The sequence below is a fragment of the Melampsora larici-populina genome, assembly GCF_000204055.1.
Source record: "Melampsora larici-populina 98AG31 unplaced genomic scaffold MELLAscaffold_10, whole genome shotgun sequence".
Taxonomy (NCBI): Eukaryota; Fungi; Basidiomycota; class Pucciniomycetes; order Pucciniales; family Melampsoraceae; genus Melampsora; species Melampsora laricis-populina.
Window position 1 is genome coordinate 580,259 of NW_006768774.1, and position 19,611 is coordinate 599,869.

General features: G+C 44.8%; 3 protein-coding genes across 3 annotated transcripts; all 3 read right to left on the bottom strand.

Annotated features, from left to right (window-relative positions):
* Positions 1-2,635: 2,635 nt before the first annotated feature.
* Positions 2,636-3,442, bottom strand: MELLADRAFT_61520 (uncharacterized protein; the record flags this gene model as incomplete). Its single annotated transcript, XM_007407889.1, has 1 exon — positions 2,636-3,442. One exon carries the CDS (start codon positions 3,440-3,442, stop codon positions 2,636-2,638), a length of 807 nt encoding a protein of 268 aa, XP_007407951.1.
* A 1,804-nt stretch (positions 3,443-5,246) lies between these two features.
* Positions 5,247-5,705, bottom strand: MELLADRAFT_61521 (uncharacterized protein; the record flags this gene model as incomplete). Its single annotated transcript, XM_007407888.1, has 1 exon — positions 5,247-5,705. One exon carries the CDS (start codon positions 5,703-5,705, stop codon positions 5,247-5,249), a length of 459 nt encoding a protein of 152 aa, XP_007407950.1.
* An 8,795-nt stretch (positions 5,706-14,500) lies between these two features.
* MELLADRAFT_84299 (uncharacterized protein) lies at positions 14,501-16,869 on the bottom strand (the record flags this gene model as incomplete). The annotated part of the gene is made up of 5 exons (XM_007407887.1): positions 14,501-14,512; positions 14,624-14,688; positions 14,732-15,283; positions 15,340-16,089; positions 16,467-16,869. The coding sequence occupies 5 exons, from the start codon at positions 16,867-16,869 to the stop codon at positions 14,501-14,503; spliced, it is 1,782 nt and encodes a 593-aa protein (XP_007407949.1).
* Between the last annotated feature and the right edge of the window lie 2,742 nt (positions 16,870-19,611).

Below are 19,611 nucleotides of genomic sequence, written 5' to 3' on the forward strand. Positions count from 1 at the left end.
TTGAACAATTTTCTGTCTCATTTCAACTTTCCTAAGTTCTTGGTATACCGTATGACAACCAAATTGTTCATTACTTTTGTTCTACTACTTTTGATCTTGAGAGAGATTCATATGTCCTATCAAACAAGTCTGACTGTTGTATTTGCCTGAGTTCTTTATATAGTAACCAAAGTTGTTCATTAGTATTGTTTTACTACTTCTGTTCTTGAGAAAAATTTCAAGTACCAAGACTAAGCAACCCTGTGCCAGCAAAGCAGCGCGGCGCAACAAAGGCATTTCCGGCTGTGTTGCTCCGCAACATGCAGCATACATGCCGCAACCTGTGTTACGTTGCGCCTAGCACCGCAACACAGGATAGGTAAGCCAAGTTGCGCGCCGGCTCACCCGTCGCGCAACAAAACACACGCAACAGCGCCAAAAACCCATAAAAACCAACGCTTTTGTGGACCACAACACAAAGAGTGATGTTGCGGTTGGAAAAAAAATCTGATCCCAAGGGCTTTGAACACTTATATAAAAGTTGTGCGACATTGCGGCGTGTAAATTCCGCAACGCGCCAGCAGCGCAGCGCGCAACAGCTGCGTTGCTGGCCCAGGGTTGGACTAAGTGTCAGCCCTGAGCCCTGTGTACAGGACCACGGACTAACAAACACACATGTAAATATATGTAATATGTATGTAATTATATGAAACTTGTCTAAAACCATAAGAATTACAACTCATGGCTCAGTTTCAAGAGTCACTTAAGTAACAAGACTTACTAGGACTTAACTAGTAATAGTAAACCTAACCCAAACCTAACCCAAACCTAACTCAAAGAAAAGCAAACCTAAGCGCCAACCACAAGTTGACACCTAGATCTGGAATATATAAACTCCTCTTCTTCCCACTCTAGAAGAGGAACCAACTTATTATCATTCCACAATTCCACATCACAACTTACTTGATTCTTACCAAGAATATTGAGTATAGTGATCTTATTGTATTTGATCTTATAGTTCTACAACTTTCCTCAAGCCCTTGTAAGCTTTAAAGTGGTGGTTCTAAACTAGTGGGACTATATAGTTAAAGAACCAAGCTTTAGAATTGCATAGGATACCTCCTGAGTTGAGTGTAAAGTATCCGGCGGAACCTTTGAGCAATCAGAGTGTAAAGTTCTGCAGGCTCTATCCCCAACAGAGCTCTTGAGTAAGCTCCTTTGAAGGATTACTCAGCCATCCCACTGGCTTTAAACCCTCTCCTCAGAGGTCAACTAACTGAAGTCTTTACTTGTGTGTACCAAGTAAAGACTATGTTAACCTTTTTTTTTCTTTTTCTTTTGAATGTATTTATAGTGCAATACCTGGCCCTAGGGCATAAAAACACACTGCGAGAACAGAGATTAGAAAGTAGCACAAGAGGATAGCTTAGATACGTGTCTAGCGGCTGTAACAAATCTGTGGGCCTGTATTAGTGCCTGTTCCTGGACGATATGAGGTAGAAGAAAAGAAAATTGATATAGAGAGAGAACATAGCATAGAAGATGAAAAAAGGTAACAACACTGTGGGAGGTAGCTATGTAGGGTTGGTTCAGAGGTACAGCTTTGACAGAGATTTAACGGAATCCCTCCACGCCAGATGGCCAGTGCGGAGGGAACACTCCTAGGCGCCAGTGATGTCCCCATTGGTCTTAAAGACATCTTATGTGTTGGTGGTGGGTTTCGACGGAGAATACTCCGCTATTTCTAAGTCTCAGCTGTTCCTCTTCCCCTCCCCTGGCTCCGTTCCCTACAAGCGCACAGAAGTGAAAAAGATGACAGAGAAGAAAAGAAATTAGAAATAGAAAGAAATGCAGATTGATTTGGTGTGGTTGATTGTGATGGTGGCGGTGTTTGATTTGAATTGTTGGTGGTATTTGGGAGATGGTTGGGAATAGGTGACGGGGGTAGATTCGGAGTTGAAGAAGATTGTGAGTTGGGTTGTAGTTGATTGGGAGGGACGATTAGATGTTGTGTCCTGAGCTTCGAGTCTTGAGTCTTGAGTCTTGCTGTTTAATGTGAGTTTGAAAGTTGGTGTTTGGTTCTTGTGGTTTGTGATGGCTTGAGGTGATAAGTGAGAAGGGACGCTGGGTGTCATATTAGGTTCGGAAGCTCGAAGAAAGCGTTGCTTGGCGTAGGCCCGCTAGCTCGTGGTGTTGGTAGGCGTGTTCGTGGTCTTGCTTGGCGTGGTCTGGGTGTTGGTGGTCTGTTGGGAGGCCTTCGACGTCTTGGTGCCTGGGGTGGTGGAGGTGGTGGTGGGTAGTTTTTGTACCTGGATTGGTAGAACCTGTGTGAGATCCGGCCAAAAGTAGACAGAGCATCATAGATGCTGGGGTTGGTTAGTAAGTCTCGACGGTGCATGCGTATACCGGCAGCTCTGGCTGCCACGGCCAACTCTCGTCGGATTTGTCTGAACTTCCTGCAGTTTATCAGCAGGTGCTTCACGTCTTCGTTTTGATGACAGTGAGCACAGTTTGGGGTATCTGATCCTTTAAACCTGAACAGGTAGCTGTTCAGCGGGCAATGTCCTGAGCGCACTTGGGCTACAAATGTTGCGTCCGATCGATTCAACTTGCTTAGAGCGGTAAAGGTAGCCCTTGGGTTATTAACTCCCATGAGTCAGGTGACCGCTGCCTCCGGAGGTGGCTGATCTGCCGCTGCTTGTAGGTTGGCTTTGATTGTCTTCTGTATCGGGGCTGTGCTAGGAGCGCTGGTAAGTATTTGATGAAGTGTTGTGGCTGTTTTTGCCGCTTCATCAGTGATGATTGTTGCTTGTACTCCAGAAGAGGACAGACACCATATGATGGTGATCTTAGACCTTGGAAAGATAGTCAGCAACTTGTTCAGGCTTTTCCTGATTTGTATGCAGGTGCTCATGCCAGGTTGGGTCTTGAGGGGTTTGGTGATATTTTGTATAGCGTTTTGGCAGTCTGTAATGAACCAGAAGAACTGTGTGTCGCCCGGAGCTGTGTTTCTAACATTAGCTATTGCTAGTTGGATGCCAGCCAGCTTGGCATCGTAGGGGGTGTGGTTTTCTGCTTCGCCTATTCTAATGCGAAGTGGCAGAGAGTTAGCATCAAGGGTGAGTGCTGCGGCTCCCACCCCTTTCCCAGGGATATGTGATCCGTCGCTGGAGGAAATAACTGTGTTAGCTGGGCGTTCGGTAATGTTTTGCAGCGTAAAGATCACTGCCTCCTCTTTGGAGGAGTGGATCAGTCCGGTGATTCGGTCGTCGGTCTTCAAGCCTCCCTTGACGGGGTCTAAGGCTTCAGGTAAACCTGGGAGTGCTCTACACGCGTTGAGAGGGTGTGCAAGTGCTTGGTGAATTGATGAGCGGTGTGTTTTCCTGTTCCTTTTGAAAATAGTTTTAACCAGCTTCGCTGCCGGGTTGGAGTCTGGGAGTTCTAAAAGTCGAAGGATAGCCATGTCTGTTTCGGTGTCAAGTCTGGCATGAGCCGGCGCCGAATGTGTGTCGTGGCGTAGGAAGGGGGTGGGGTGAGTTCTGAAAACGCCCAAAGAAAATCGGTAGGCGATGTGGTCTATCCTCTGGAGTTTGCTAGCCGGTGCCGTGGTCTTGCCAAACGTGTGTCAGACCGCACAGGCGTAGTCTAATCTGGAGTGGATCAGGGAAGATGTAAGTTGTAAGCATTGTCTGAGTGGGATTCCCCAGCCAGTTCTGGCCAGGCTCGCCAGTTTGTTGGCTACTTTGACCCCTTTAGCAATTTGGGCATTGATGTGTGTCGTGAATTTGAGTTTTGGATCTATAAGAACGCCCAACCACTTGATGAGCGGTTGAGGCTCGAGTTCCACGTCCCCAAGTTTTATGGTCGGAGTTTGGTTTGGAGGTTTCTTATGCGTTAGCACCATCCATTGGCTCTTGGCCCTGTCGAAGGCGGCTCCATATTGGCTGCCCCAGGCAAGTTCCCTGTCTGCAAGGGTTTGGAGTTGTGAGGTAACTTCCTCCAGGGTAGGTCTTGCGGTGGCAAAAGCGACATTGTCTATGAAACCTAGGGATATTGTGTTAGCGACCCCATCTGCTTGTCTAAGCAGCGGTGTATTATAGAGAATGTATAAAATAACAGAGAGCGGAGAGCCTTGGGGTAGGCCAATTGTGAGTTGTTTTGGTTCCAATTGGTAGTCACCCAGTTGGAATGTTGTAGTGCGGCTGTCTAAGAAGTTAGTCAGTAGGTTTGTAATGCTTTGGTCAAATCCCATCTCTCCCAGGGTGTGGCAGAGCCTGGTAGGGTTGACGGTTGGGAAGGCTGCTTTGACGTCTACAAAAAGTGTCCCAACTACATTGCCTCTAGCCCACTGGTTTTTAGTCCAGATTGTTAGGTTGAGGAGAGCGTCTGTTGTAGATCTTTTGGCGCGACCACCGTAGTGGCCTTCCGGAAGAATTTGATTTGTTTTGGCAAAGTTTTGCATGTTTGCAGCAATTGTTGCCTCCAAGACTTTGCTGAGAGAACTCAATAAAGCAATTGGTCGGTACGCTGATGGGTTGGTGTAGTCTGGTTTGCCCGGTTTCTTGAGTATAATTGTATTAGCGGTCTTCCACTGGGACGGGTAGCGGCCTGTGGTAAGACAAGCGTTCAGTAAAGTTTTCAGCAGTTCAGCCAGGTTCTTTGGTGCTTTCTTGATGGTCGCGTTTGTGATGCCATCAGCTCCAGGGGCTTTTCCGATTTTCAGTTTGTTGATTGAAGTTTCAATGTTGGATTTGGAAAAGGTTAGCGCGGAAGACGCCAGCTGTTGGGGTGGTCCTATGTCTGATAAATCACAAGGTATGGTAGGTCCCCCTGTTGCTTGGAAAAGCAGCTCTGCCTGCTCCTCTGGGACGCTCGTTAGTTGACCGTCTCCCTTTTTTAGAGGAGGAAGGGTTTGTGAGGCAGTGGGCCCGTTGGTATATTTGGCTGCTGTGAAGAGATCTTTGGCAGATAAGTTAGCTAAGAAAGAGCGCCAATGCGCTACCTTGGCCTCTTTGCAGGCCGCCTGGAATTTATGCAGGGCTGCACGGTAGAGGACTCGGTCCTCCCTTGTGCCCGTGCATTGAGCTTTTCTTTGTAGGTTATTGGCATGACCCTTCATTGGATTGAGTGTTTCTGCACACCACCAGCATCTAGAACGTTAAGTTATTTTGAGCATAGGGGTGGACAAAGTTATCGCCTGTTTGATTGCTGACGTGATATTAGAGGCAAGGTTGTCAATGTCGAATTGAGAGCGTAAAGGGTTGAGTTCAGTGGTGAGGTTGGAGAGTGATGTATTCAGTGTATCGTGGTATTTTCCCCAGTGGGTTTTGGCCCAGTTGGGTCTCGGGTTTGGGCTTGAAGTTTTCCAGCGGGTTGGCTGGTAAATCTAGCTCTGTGAGAATTGCCATGTGGTCTGAAAAGTGTGAATGTTTGAATTGGGTGTCCGTGACACAAGTTGTAGCCCAGTCGTAGCATTCCGGTGATGTCCACTGTAGATCAACCGTTGTTTGACTACCCTGAGCGTTGTTTGATGTGAAAGTTGGAACACCAGCTTTGGATCTGAGGAGAAGCCCGGCGGTGTTCATGATTGAGATGAGGTCTTCCGACTCTCTGTGAGTGTGGGCGTACCCCAGGGAGTTCCACATTGGATGGTGCAGGTCGGAGTCCATGCCTAGCAGGACTGGGTTGGGCCGGAGCTCTCCTAGGATAGGCATGAGCTGCCCCATTGTCCGAGCCTTGCCCGGCGGTAAGTAGGCTGAGATGAGATTGAGTGGTGGGTGTGGGAGAGGGAGGGCAACCGTAACTCCTGCTATCAAAGCAGAGTTGGTTGCTATTGGAGCAAAACTATAGTTGGGCAGTTGATTGTTGACATAGATAACACTTTTTATACGGGTGTTGCCTTCTAGTGATGGCAAGTCTTTCATGAGTGGTGGTATTGTGTGCCAGTTGGGGTCTGACATAGGTAAATATGTGGCCCAGTTGAGGTGCGGTTCTTGGAGTAAGAGAAAATGAAATGAACGTGTGATTGAGGAGTTGAAAAGTGAAAACATGACTTTTTCGGACCTATGTACATTGAGTTGCAGGACCTTTATTGGGTCCCTGTTTGCCCTGCCTTCCGTTGTGCTAACGGACGGCATGGGTGGTGTTGGTCTTTTTCGTAACAAGGAAGAAGTCCCTGTTACGGTTTGGGGCGGCTTTAGCTCTGCGGATAGGGCAATTGGCAGCTAAGGATGAATGGGTAATGGGGGGCAGGGCCTCTTTGGGGATGTCTGAGGTGCAAAACTCTGGTGTTGTTAACCGTTTCATTTCAACATAAGCTATGACACAGTTAACACAGTGAGATTTCCCGTTTCTGGAGGGAGGAGTATTACAAGCCTCTGTGGCGTGGTCGCCAGTACAAGTTGCACATCTAGGGGTATTTGGACATTTGGATTGTATGTGGCTGAATTCTTGGCAAGAGAAACATTGGGTGGCCCCTGCTGATCTTTTAGATCGCTCAGTAGTTTTCAGTTCACCTTTGAAGCTGATTTTATTGACAATTACCGCGTTGGCGTGTTCAGGGTTAGTGAGGCTGATGAAAATTGAGGAGAACGGTTTGGCAATGGCCAGTGAGTGCGTGTTTGCCCATTTCATGCTTTCGAAGGAGTCTAGGAGACCCGCATTCTCCGAGATTAGGTTACCAACCTGTGCTTCATTTCTAATGTCAAACATGGTGGGGATGCCATGGACCATGATTGTAAAGATTTTGTTCTTTACTTTAAGCTTTGAGTTCAAGAAAGGGAGCCAGTTTGCCTCGCCTTCCTGGGCCTTGATTGCATTGTTTTTATCTAAGAATTGGAGGTTGATTTCCCCCGTTCTATGGTTTCTTGTGAAGCCCCTGATTGTTGGGGGGCTTGCTGGGTCAACCGCCGCTAAGGCTCGGTTGATTCTCTTAGTGAGGTCTTCAGGTTCTGTGTTGAGTTCCTCCTTGCCGTCTCTGCTGGTTTGTGCCAGTGTGAGCATTGGTAAACTAGGGGGAGATGGTTGTTGTCTTGGAGCTTTCGGCGCTTGGTTTGGTGCGTCAGTCGCAGGTTGGTTTTCAGAATTTTTTGTCGCATTGGCAAAGGATGTCGGTTGGTTGGGCGTGCTGAGACGTTCAACACGCTCGGTGATAGTGGCCATAGTGGCTGCGTTTTCAGTGAACAAATCGTTCATCTTGGTTTCCATGTCTTGCAAACTGGCATGGACTCCAGCTAACATGGTTTCTGGAGCCAGTTCCGGCGCAATAGCAGCCTTAGCCGTGGCTAGTCTGTGGCAGAAATTGACCAGCGTCTGGACTTTGTTGAAACCGACCCGGTCACATTTGAATGTGACCGGCCCGCCTGGTTGGTTCCCAGTGGGCCTGCTAGGGAGGAGATCCCAGCCGTTGCCGATTTTGGATTCAGAGCTTGAAGCTGTCGCTTGAGCTCTCCCAGAAGTTCAGGCAGATTGCCTGCAAAGTCTTCTCCCACCCAGTCGACGATACGTTGTCTTTTGGGGGTGAGAGGAGTGGTAGGGAGGGTGGTTGTTGCCAGTCGAGTGATGTTTGGATCACTTAGGAGGGTCGAACCGCCCATCGGGTTGGGGTTGGGAGTTGGAGTATCCATCTCTGCCCTGAGACCGAGGCCTCTCGGTGGTACCATGCCGGTAGTGACTTTCTACAAGGAGGAAAGAGGTGGAGTGGTGAGAGAAAAAGTTGTTGATGATGGGATCAAAATTTTTGGATGGTTGCTTGCGCAGTCACGCTTCTGGTCACGTGATATTACGAAAAAATCTGTACGAGCCGGAGTAGCGTTTAGTCTATGTTAACCTTTATTCCACCCGTACTTCACCTTTTTAGTGAAGAGTCAGCCAAAAAGTAGCTGACCCCTCACACTAAGTCAACCTCAATTAGATCTTGGCCCTGTTATGCAGTCAAGTACAATTTGCCCCTTTTAATTTGATTTGTTTGGAAGACTGAGTCTTTGAAGTCAATATATATTATCATAACTAACAACTACAAAATGATTGAGATTACATTTGTAAAATGTGGTCATAATGCCACAAAATATGCTACATTCAAAGATATAATAGGTACCAAGAAAATGTAGCACTATATTTTGGACACACAACCTGGATTTTCTTATGCATCCCTTGAAATGCCTGTTGAGTGAAATGCATTAGGCATTGTGACTACCTGTGTTTGGCTTACAATAAAACCCCTGTAAGGAAAGGAAATGATAGAATCACAAATTTGGGTTAATTTTGGAACTTGGGCGCTAAAACTTGGGATCCACCAAGCCATGAAACATGCTAAAAAAATAAGCAACAAATTTATTGGCACCAAGATTTCAGCTTTAAAAAATTCAAATGTTTATGCACCCATTGGTTCAAATGGCAACATATATCAATTTCACTCTCAAATGGTCGGTATATGTAAAATGATTAGGCAAAAATTTTATTGAAGCAACAATTTGAACTTAAAAGCCAAGTCTGAACCAAGTTTTTCAATATGCTTTCCATAAATTAGGAAAATCGATTAAAGCAATGCATGCACCTTATCACAAGCACAGCTCTTTTACTTGATAGCATGCGTTGCAGCATTGAAAGTGAGGGACCCTGCTGGTGTACAGATTGGGATTGTTTACTCATATTTAAAAACTTAGGCAAACTAATACCAAGACCTACATGGAAAACAAAAGCAGCTACCTTTGAATATCATTGAACAAGCCCCTTCAATTAACAAATATTCCAAACAAAAGACAAATCACAGTGCACATATTGGGATTTTAATCTGAAACTGCAAAGACCATTCTTATAATGTCTTCAACAAAGCCTACACTGTTAGATCAAATCTTGCTTCAAAGCTGGAGTCCAGGGTTGTGATTTTAAAAACCGCTCTTGGCTTCCATAAAATAAACATGAGTCGGTCCTCTTTTCTGGCACTTGATTGAAAAATAACAATTAACAATATCTTGATTGTTGTGAAGATTGCGCTGAGATGAGATTGACCCTTGAGACCTATTGAATTGAGGCCAAGCTGCAGAAAACACGTTCAATAAATCAGAAATCCAAATCATGGTAAAAAGAAAAAAAAGGTAGGCAGAAGATATGATCTACTTCTTGGAATTGGAAGGCTAAAGCAAAAAAAATATGGTCAGAGCCCAGGCTTTATACACAAGAAATGTTTGGTACCTTACTTTTCAGTTTGAATTACGAAGATCTTGGGAGCCAAAACATTTAGGGTGCAAATTCTCTGAAATTTGACAGAGGGTTTTGCAGAACAACAGATACCAAAATTTTGGTGTGATCTGTTGTTCTGTTGCTCTGTCTGCCTTGATATTTGCAACAAACAACAGATCTTGCCAAATTTTGGTACAATATAATAATCTAAGCGCAGAATACAAATAGTATGACTACTGAACGGAATTACAACTTTGACCTTGTGACTGTGCAAAACGAGGAAAACAACATTAGTCACTTCGTTATTGGTCTCATGATCAAATTGACAGGATACTGCATCAGTGCATTTTCTTACTTACAAATGTAAACTATTGACAATCTCATTATATTGAATCTTTGCGAACTTAAATAAGCACTTTCATCTGGCAAAAGGCAACATGTGCCAGACTTTTCAGAAGTTCCAACCAAAACATACACAACAACTAGAATATAGCAACATATGATTTCCACACAACTCCTACGTCAAGCAACAAGATACGATTTCATGTGCAGAAAAGAGGAACAAAGATCTCGTTGGAACCACCAATCCACAGACATTCTTGTGGATTGGCCCAACCAACACTGAAGAAGCAATATCCGTCACTCAAAAGTCAACACACAAACACATACCATTGATCTCAAAGCCAAAAAACTGGTGATGTCCATTAACATCCCACTAACCAGAACATACATTGACACAAAGAGATTAGTTTAAAAATCAAATTGAGTTTGGCAAACCAGGGGTATTTGAACTTATCACTCGGATAGGCAAGATAAAACATATGAAGCCAACACATGTGAGTTCCAACACGACCCAATTCTGAACAGCTCTGAAACTGAAGTTCATCTTTGTGTTGAATGTCTAAACTTGATTTGGTGAATGGATTCTGCAATCACGTTCTTCACCAATTGAAGTGTGGAGAATAAAAATTGATAATTCAGAGGCTTGAAAATGCAAAGTTCCAAGCACTTTGAACAACACATCCCTCTGACATAACATGAAAGTATGAAGATGAGGTCCAGTAAGCCATCAGAATCCTGCAACTACTCCCTGCAATTGAATTAGTGTGAATTATTAAATACATACCAACAATTGAATTTTGCGCAAACCCTAACTGCGTTGCCTGTTGTTTAATGGTTGTGAAGATCGTGACTTATTATTGTCTTGGTTCATGAAGGCCTTGGAGCACAAATGCAGAAAATCATGGGTCAACAAAACTTGAGTTGGATGACTTTGTACCTAGATGTGCCATGAGTCTCAGACTGACGTGATTTTTGTCTGTACCTCCCTTCTTCTCCTCTGCACTACCATTGTACATTTTTTGAAGTTACATCTGAAAAGCATAGCACCAAACTCATGCCTCCAAGAGCTGCAGTCCGGCAACAAGATCATGGGCCTGCAGTCTGTGCTGAAGAATTTGCATCTACGGTGAACCCCTGTATCTTTTTTTGTGGGGAGATCCCTTGCAGCCTTGGACCTCAACATGATCAATGCACAGGCTGTAGCACAAGAAAGACGACTTAAAAATACTAGACTCCTTGGAACGACTTTTTGAAACTGTTGTAACCATGGCCAAGTGGACTTGCCTTTGAGATACTTCCCACAAGACATTGGGGAGCAGATCCCAGAGTTTTATAGGGACCTTTTAAGAAGCAGTGACACGAGTAAGTTATTGATTTTGATTAAAAAGACTTTTGCTAATAACAACATCTTGACAGGATCGAGGAAATTTCAAGAAGACATTCAAAAGCACAACAACAGCCTATTGTTCCCTTCCTTGGGTGCGCAAATTGACGACAGTGTTATAGGACAACCCGGCCATACTATATCTTGAATTCAAGGCCAGATGTTTCATTATATTGGTTCATTGATACCAGTGCCCCCAAATCATCCAGGATTTGCTCAAATATACATTTATGGCCCCGGCGGCAAACGTGAAGCCCAACAAAGAATTGAAGCTACAGGTGTATCACGCTTAGATTTAGAAATTATGCTTCAACTTCAAGAATTCATGTACCAAGTTAGTCCTTATGCCCAACAATTTGAATCAGCAAGGGAGATATTTGACTCAACAGGTCCCATATGCACACTCAGAATTAACACTCTTACGGTACCCGGAACTGACCATTGGAGATACAACCGCCCAACTGCCAATGAGGTTGCCGTGATTATTGAAGGCAATGGGGAGATTGCCCGACACGGACAAGATATCATCTTACAGCGACAATCCAGTATTATAGAGCCAATCTCGGAACTCCACACAGCCTATTTTGCCTTACATTATCCACTTTTATTTCCATATGGATCTCAAATGTGGCATGACGCTTATACAAATCCCACTGAAGATGGTAAGCAAGATTTTTAGTGCCTTTTACTTCAAAAACTCAAACTGACCCACTGGAATTAAACATTGGATCCTGATGGAACAGTCACTTGTTTGAAGTGGTTTGCTTTCCTCCTCTTCAAGCGACCAACATACTCCGTAATCCTGGCCTCAGGGCCTCTTTTTCAAGAACTTGTTGTGGACATGTATGTTTGTGTCGAACATGAGCACTTAAAATTCATATGATTTCACCAGAGAGAACTCAGAGCTCAGCTTTACAGCGGAGTAGTGGAAGCAGTTGTTGGCCGTCGTGTAATTTCACCCTCAAGCTTTATAGGTGGACCTTGCAACATGCAAGCTTTGTACCAGGATGCGATGAGCTTAGTGGCAGAATTTGGACATCCAAGTTTATTTATAACAATGACTGCAAATCCGAATTGGAGTGAGATCACAGAAGCGCTTGAGGAGGACCCTGGCTGGCCCCCTGGGAACCCAGGTATGAATTTAGAATAAAATGAAGGCAAAATTTGCCTCATCCTACATATGATAGAAGAATGAAATTCAAATTTTACGAGTAACATAGTGATCTGGGAGAATAAACCTAAGTCTCCCAAAATTGACAAAAAATCAACATACATATGAATTAAGAATGAGCTGCAGGGGGGAAAGTCTGAGAAAGTGCGTCTCAGAAAGACAAAAATATCACCTCACCAAAAATATCTTCTCTAGAGGCACTCCTGCATGTATCAAACCCCAAACCACCTGAATCAATGCCTTCAAGTCCCCCACTTGATCAACCAGAGACCATCACTTTAATCTTGGATGATCATGCAATGAAATTGTCGATGTCCTCATCACTGATAGGCTGATCCTCTTTGAAACCTTTGCAGGTCTTTTACTCAAACTTGATGAATTTTGACATTCCGCTCGAATAACCGCCCAAGGTACTCTTTGCCCAGCCACTCAATGCCGCGTGCTTCCCGGCTTCCGATGCTTTTGACTTTGCTGCCTCGAAGTGTTTTGGGAGACGAGCCACCCCTTCCTCATGCCTCTTCTCTTGTTTCCTATTAGGCATCTCCGTGGTGGATATTTTGATGGATCAGAGGTTGGGTGCTTTCCAAGAATTGGAGATGGAGAGATGGGACTTGTTGCCTTGATGGGGCGAAATGGGAACAATTGTGTTTTTCTCTTTTAAAAACTAGGGAGTCTCCCTTTTATTCTTGCACAATGAATGGTCTCAGATCTGACGGGACTCTAATTAATACAACATTAGACACTTGTTTCAACAAATCAAAGCCTCTGGCCAACAACAAATCGGCTGCGTTATCTTCCGACCGCACTCGTTTTTGTCTTATGCAGCAATTCAGCCAGAGCATTTCGTCTTGAACCTTCATCCACTCTTGATTGACTCAACGGTTCTTAGACTTCCCGTTCCTTATTGCACCCTCAGTTACCACGTTGTCTGTGAGACATAAGATCTCTTTCCCCTCTACTGCCATGATTGAGGTTACCATCAAGAAGCCAAGGCAGACTGCTACCGTCTTGGCCCAAGCTATGTCTCAAATGGATCCGTTTTCTTTGCGTGAGTTTTCATTCCAGCCTCTCCTCAGCCTAAAACAAGCCCACTTCTTACCCACTATTATGCCTATCCCAAAGGACGTCGACGCATCTCCTACCCAGCCCACGTTCACCACCTCCGGCCATGGTATCATTCGTCAAGGGTTTGCTGTTCTCAGAACCCGGCGCCATATTGCCATGTCCTTGAGGATCTCTTCTGGGATTTCTCTTGCCGCAAATTTGTGCACCCACTCCGACATCCATCTATAGATAGCCATGCAATGGCATTGGAGCTGGGGATACACCAGGGAAGCATGCATCAATCTTCCTACCATCTTCTTGGCATCTTTGTAAGTTGCCTTTCCATCCTTCACAAATTCCTGGATCTGAGATAGTTGTTTTTCTATTTTTTCTTCTGGGATTCTGACCGTCTTCACTTTGCCATCCCAGATCAACCCTAGATATTTTTGTACATGACAGAATTCTCTCCACTTCTTGGAGTTCGTGACCACCCCCATCTCTTTGCTAGCATCCGCTACGTCCTTCATTGACGCACTGTTTAACCCGTCATCCCATTTGATGAACAGTGTGTTGTCAACCCATCAAAAGGCTGCCTTGAAACCAAATTTAGACATCATTATTGACTTCCAAGCGTCAGCGGCCTGTCCGAACGTGCCACATCCCGCCACGCCTCCAAACGTCACCCGCATATCCAGTAACAAATTTCCATCCAGATCAAGCACCATTAGATAAGGCCACTGTAACTCTTTTGTTGGGATTTGATGGTAGGCTTTTGCCCAGTCAAAGATCCCCAACAAAAAGGTTCCGTCCGTGCTCAACATGAACTTCGCCACCCTGGGCAAATTGTCCCAAGACGTCTTGAAATTGTCTTCATCAACGAGTGCATTTACTGAATTGATATACGAATCTCGCCTTGGGAAAGAGAGGTCGTTGATCAGCCTCACTGGCCCATCACCGTTTACCACTGTGCCTAAAGGATTTGTTTGAAAGAACCCTAATTGTTGGAACACCTCTTCCTTCAAAAAAGGCCCGTACATTACTCCAGCCGCTATTTCTTGAGCTAGATTGTCTCTCACCTCTTTCTCCCCATCTTTCACTGACTTGTGGTTTTCTGGGCAAAAATAGTGCTTCCCGTGGATTGGTACTTCTGGTATGCCTTGGTCAAAACCGTTGGTGAAACCTCTTAGGACAAATTCGTGTGTCTCAGGAATGTCTGCGTTGCGCAACTCCTGTCTCCATTTGTCAAGATGCATTTTGCATTTCACCCCTATGGGCCAGTCTCTCCCGATCGGCTGGATTTCTAGATGCTTTACTCGTTGCTCAGTATCACCCATGCTAATTATCATGAGTCCCAGGGAAAACAGGGTTCAGGTGTAGGGAAACAAGGAGGCAAAACATAGTCAGGAATGAGGCTCTTTAAATCTCAACAAATTCTCTCAGGGTACGGGTGCCAAGGTTGCGCGTAATTGAGAGGTATGCGCTTGTCACAATATTTCATTTCAAGACTCTACGAGAAACTCCACTTTGTGGATGGGAATATCATACTCACTGGTACTTCGATTTTCCGCCTTTCCCTTTGGCTCTCCTGCTATCATAACGATTAGGGCTTCTGCTCCTGCTTCAAGCCCAACAATTGTCTCTTCTATCACCTCCTTTACTACGATCGTTATAATCCGACCTTCTCCCTCGTGAGTCTTTCATTTCCTTCCAATCCACCCACTTTCCCTCCGCCTTTAGCTTTGCTTCCCACTTGTCTGGGGGTAACCGAGACTTGCGTTTTCCGCTTGAAAATGCCTCTAACCTCCCCGTATTCTCTTGCGTTCTCCTCAAGGTATTCCCACTACCTCCCGCTTTCAGCCTCGGCAAACCTGACTCTGGATCGAGGTGTTCCTTGGTTCCACCTGGTGAGTAAGGGTTTGATTGACACGCTCTTTCACCCAGATTGTCGCACACCAGCTTCACCTCCTCCAGGATTGTGCGTTGGACTTTGGAGACATTTACAATCTCTCCCCCAACCGTTGTCCGCATCACCCCCTCCCGCACTCGCTTACAATATCTAAGCGCCACCATCCACCCCATGGTGTTCCGAAGTTCCACCACAATCTCCTTGTGCTTTTTCAGGTTTTCGGACAGAGTGATCCAGCCAGTGTTGAGGATATAATGTGAGAACAGAGTGAAACAGTCTAGTCATTGTTTGTATTGCATGGTTAGCTCGTCCATGGGAGGATCACCTCCATACATTCGCAGGTTTGTCCCCCCTTGTTTAGTTTTGACTCTGATGGTGGCTCTGTCCCTTCTCTAGCTTGTTGGTCACAAATCAACCATAATTTATCAAACACGGGAAGTGGCACATACGCCTTGAAAGTTTGGAGGTAGTGCGCCAAGACCGGGCTGAGGGACGGTAGGGACTTCTCCAACTGCTTCATTTTATCTTTCAGCATGAGTCTGCCATTCTCTATTATGTCTCCATTAGCTAACACCATGCAACCTTTCCCAGACTCAAGCATTGCTTTTGCTTTCGAGGCTTTGTCACCAGTAGGATCCCTGTCGGCGGTCTCCCTCTTGTGATTTGTCTCGGCAGTTCTAGGCAGCTGTTCAGCCAACAAGGGAGGTCCACGGTCCAAAAACGGCAACGGTCGTTCCTCATGCAACCGGTATGATGATGGTAGTTCATCTTGAGGTTCAATAGGAACCGTTTCAACTCGATGCGCAATAGGGTGTGCGACTTCTCTTTCCTCATTCCTACCCACTGTTGAGAACTCCAACATTTTCTCTTGGATTAGTCGATGTGGACTGGGCCGCCTGTCTGGTCTAGGATCTGGCGCATGAGGTTGGTGGTCTCCTTGACCGTTTGGAGTACGTTCACTGATGGGTTTGTTGGCCGCTTGTTCTGTGAGATTTGCGAGTAGAGATGTCCCCGGGGCGTAATTTTGAAAAACAAACGCCTCCTGGACTTGGGCTTGTAATAACATTACCCGGTCACCGTGAGCTGTTACAGTCAAAAGAATCAACACATCTCGTAAGTACCCATGTTGCAATCTTCATGCTGCAATCGACATCAATTCGTCTGACACTCTCACCATTGAGCCACACCTTGTTATCAGCCAGGCTAGCTTGCCCATGTCAACTGACTGGGTCTTACGTGGACTTATCGAGGACTGCCACACATATCATGTGATATAAACACAACCTCATTCATAACTTATGATGGTCAAAATTGTATGTCTTCAGGTTCCTATGTTTCCAAGGGTGTAGTATAGCTGATATTCACATAACATGGAAGCAAAAGAGCAGCATAGCAAAAAGTGGAATTGGCAGGGAAATTGGATATGAGGAAAGTAGTGAATCAACTAAGAAATTGCTTACACAAGTCCTCATCTTCTGGATGTAAGTTTGTCTCTTCCTCCGATAGAGGCTCTTCTCTCTTCCCTTTCCCCTTGCTCATACCGTTCTGGGGTAGCCAGGCGTCGTGTTCTGTATCAGAACTTAGCTCGAGCTCCAGTATTGCTACCCCATCGACGCCTTCCTTGGTAATTGTTCCAAGTTGTTCACCAGCTAGTACCACCGAGTCTGCGTCTGCTGGTTCCGTTGGTGGCAACTGTTGCTCTAGATTTACACCTGCTGGTGCGGTAAGGTTCCGATCAACAACCGTCTGGGGAGCGTTGGTTTGGTTGGTGTCCGTGGACACCTCCGGTTGGCTGGTATTTGTACTTGGTCCTGCCGTCGCGGAAGGCTCGTTTGTCACAGGTGTTGCGTTAGCTGCCGCCATAGCTGGTGTTACCCTCTCTAGATTTGCCTCTGCTCTTGCCAATCAATCCTCCATTGATTTATTTGGCTTATCCATTTTTTTCCTTTAAATTTCTTGTTGTTATGAAATCTGAGTTCTTGCTGTTTGTTTCTCCTTCCAATGTTTTTAATTAATTTTTAAATTTTATGTTTGTGGATAATCCGGAACTTAGTCAAATGGATAAGTGTGATCAATTTTGAGCTTGAGGAAAAAGAGTGGTCTGTGTACGGTGAAAAAAGTCTGCGTAAGAATTTTCACGATTATTCTTGACGCGGACCAGCGCGGACCACCGACACATCCACTCAGGGCTTGACCTCAGCTCCACTAAGTCCCCCTGGGCTTTCAAACCAAATTGTGCCGACAGGGTTCTCTCAAGGCATGTCCTAGTATAACAAGCACAATTAGCTCTTAGTGATAGTCTTGGAAACACATAATATGAACAATAAAAATATTGTAAGGGATCAGTTACTAACCTTCGACATGTTGACCACATTAGACTGAATGTCATTGAAAATGGTGGTAGCTGCCCGTGCTGCCCACACACTTGATCAAAGAGACATTGAAACATTGGCCATTTGGAAGGCGGCTCGAAGTGGATGATCATCCATGCGTGCCCACAGTAATGTGTGTTGGAGAAGCCAGATTACCATCACCCCATTCAAAGTTTCAAGACAAAACTTTGTCTTTGGAAAAAAGGTGTCAAGTGTGGCATTTGGTTTTGAACTTTTAGCAGCTGCAGCAACATGTTTGGGGTAGGTTGGCGGCAGATCAAGAATCGTCTTTCCAGCCAATCAACACCCCAGACAAACTGGACATGATTCAGTCCCATCTCTATGTCCTTTGAGATTAGACAATCCAGCAGGCCCTTTTGCAAACACTCCAGTACACCATTTGCAGTGGTAGCCTCTCTTGATGCCCGTGTCTTCCTGGTGATAGATCATTTTCATTATGATTTACAAAGCAACGAGGAGATGATAAGTAAGTTTGAGAGCTTTCTTACCTTGCCTTTGACAAAATCTGGGTCTTCAAAGTAATTTTGAACACCTTCAATGTCCTCCTGATATTGGATGCAAATCCCCTTGAATCAAGTAGAATTCTTGGGTTGAGTGTCTACGTTGTCCTGGTCTACATCGATAACATTGGGAACTGGGATGTGCTGGGTAGAAAAAGAAATCAGAAAAGATACATCGTGATTTAATGATGCCACTGCACTAACTTTATTAGTCTGGCCTTGCTTTACTTGATCTTGCGAGTCCAACGGTCCAGATTGCCTACGTCTTTTACCCTTATTCTTTCAAGTATCTGGGGTAGGTGATTGTTGAGATTCTGCGTCAATGTTGGATTTGCCTTGATTGTGAGAAGAAGATGATGGTGATTTGTCCTTGTCTTGATTACGAGTTGATGAAAGAGGTGACGGCTGATTTTGAGAGAGTGACAAACAAGAATCTGGTGAAGTTGGAATCATATTGGTGGATACAACGGTTGCACACGCTTGTGTGCTTTGACGTAATGGGGTAATAGCTGAAGCGGCTGGTGGGCAAAGAAGTAAAGTGGAAGGTACTGAAGACATGATAGAGATGATATCAGGCAGGATTAGGCAATGAAAATGGATGTTTGTTGACTATAAAGGTAGATAAAGAGTGAGAGATATTTGGTAAGATTTTGGTGTGACAATTATGGAAGTAAAGGAAAGGTAAACAAATGGCAAACAATCAAGAGGGGTGATGAAGGGCAGGAAGAGGGAAAATATGGAAACTAGTACTGACCTTGTATGATCTAGCCCCTGGCTTGAATGTCAAATGTTTTGGGTACAATCGATTGGGAATTTGATACATCTTTGAGGGTTTGAGAGTGGTTGCTTTGAGCGTCAGTTGCCTAAAGAGGACAACAAACTCAAGGAGGTGAGGTGTTTACCAGCCCCAACGTCACAGTGCTCGGGGTCCGGTAGCCCTGTATAGTGCTACATGTAGCGCTTCAGAGCGTTCCAGAGTGCTATATGTACGCGCGCTACGTTATAATGGCTCAATAAAGTTGGCCCAAAATTCTTTGTCAACAGATAGCGGCCGGGTATACAACTACAAATATAGCGCTTGGTGCTCCGCTAAGCGCTACATGGTGCTATTTATAATGGGCCGGACGGACGTTGATTGGATTCAGTTCCCTGAACTGATCTTATGTAAATCTCTCTTCTTTGTCCCTTTTAAAACACTTTCACCCTTTTTTCTACCTATTTGATTCATCAAACATTCTTGAACATCATTCTCACAAAAAAACGCTCTTGATTCTCAATCTCACTTCAAATCCCAAACCACTGATTCATTCTACAACAATTTCTCCCAAATTTTGACCATCTTGTAAATAATCATCATCTAACCTTCTCTGAATTCACATTCAATTAGCACTTCAGATTATTCTGATCACTCAAATCTAAAAATTTTTGCAGTTTGTAAGATATCAAGGTAAATTCTTATCTATCTTCATATTTATTCTTTATACAACCACCATCCTTAATTTCCTAGATTAGTAGCCATGCTTTCAGTATCCTACCCTAGAATCCTTCTACCTACATTTTTTCCTTGAGTACTTCCATACGCTCAGGAAAACTTTCATAGGGGAATGTATTTCCAACCACCATCTTGATGGTGTTGAATTTTTTCCTTCAGTACTTCTGTACGCTCAGGAAATCAAACAACTAAAAGAAAGATGCATGGTTACTGCATCGTT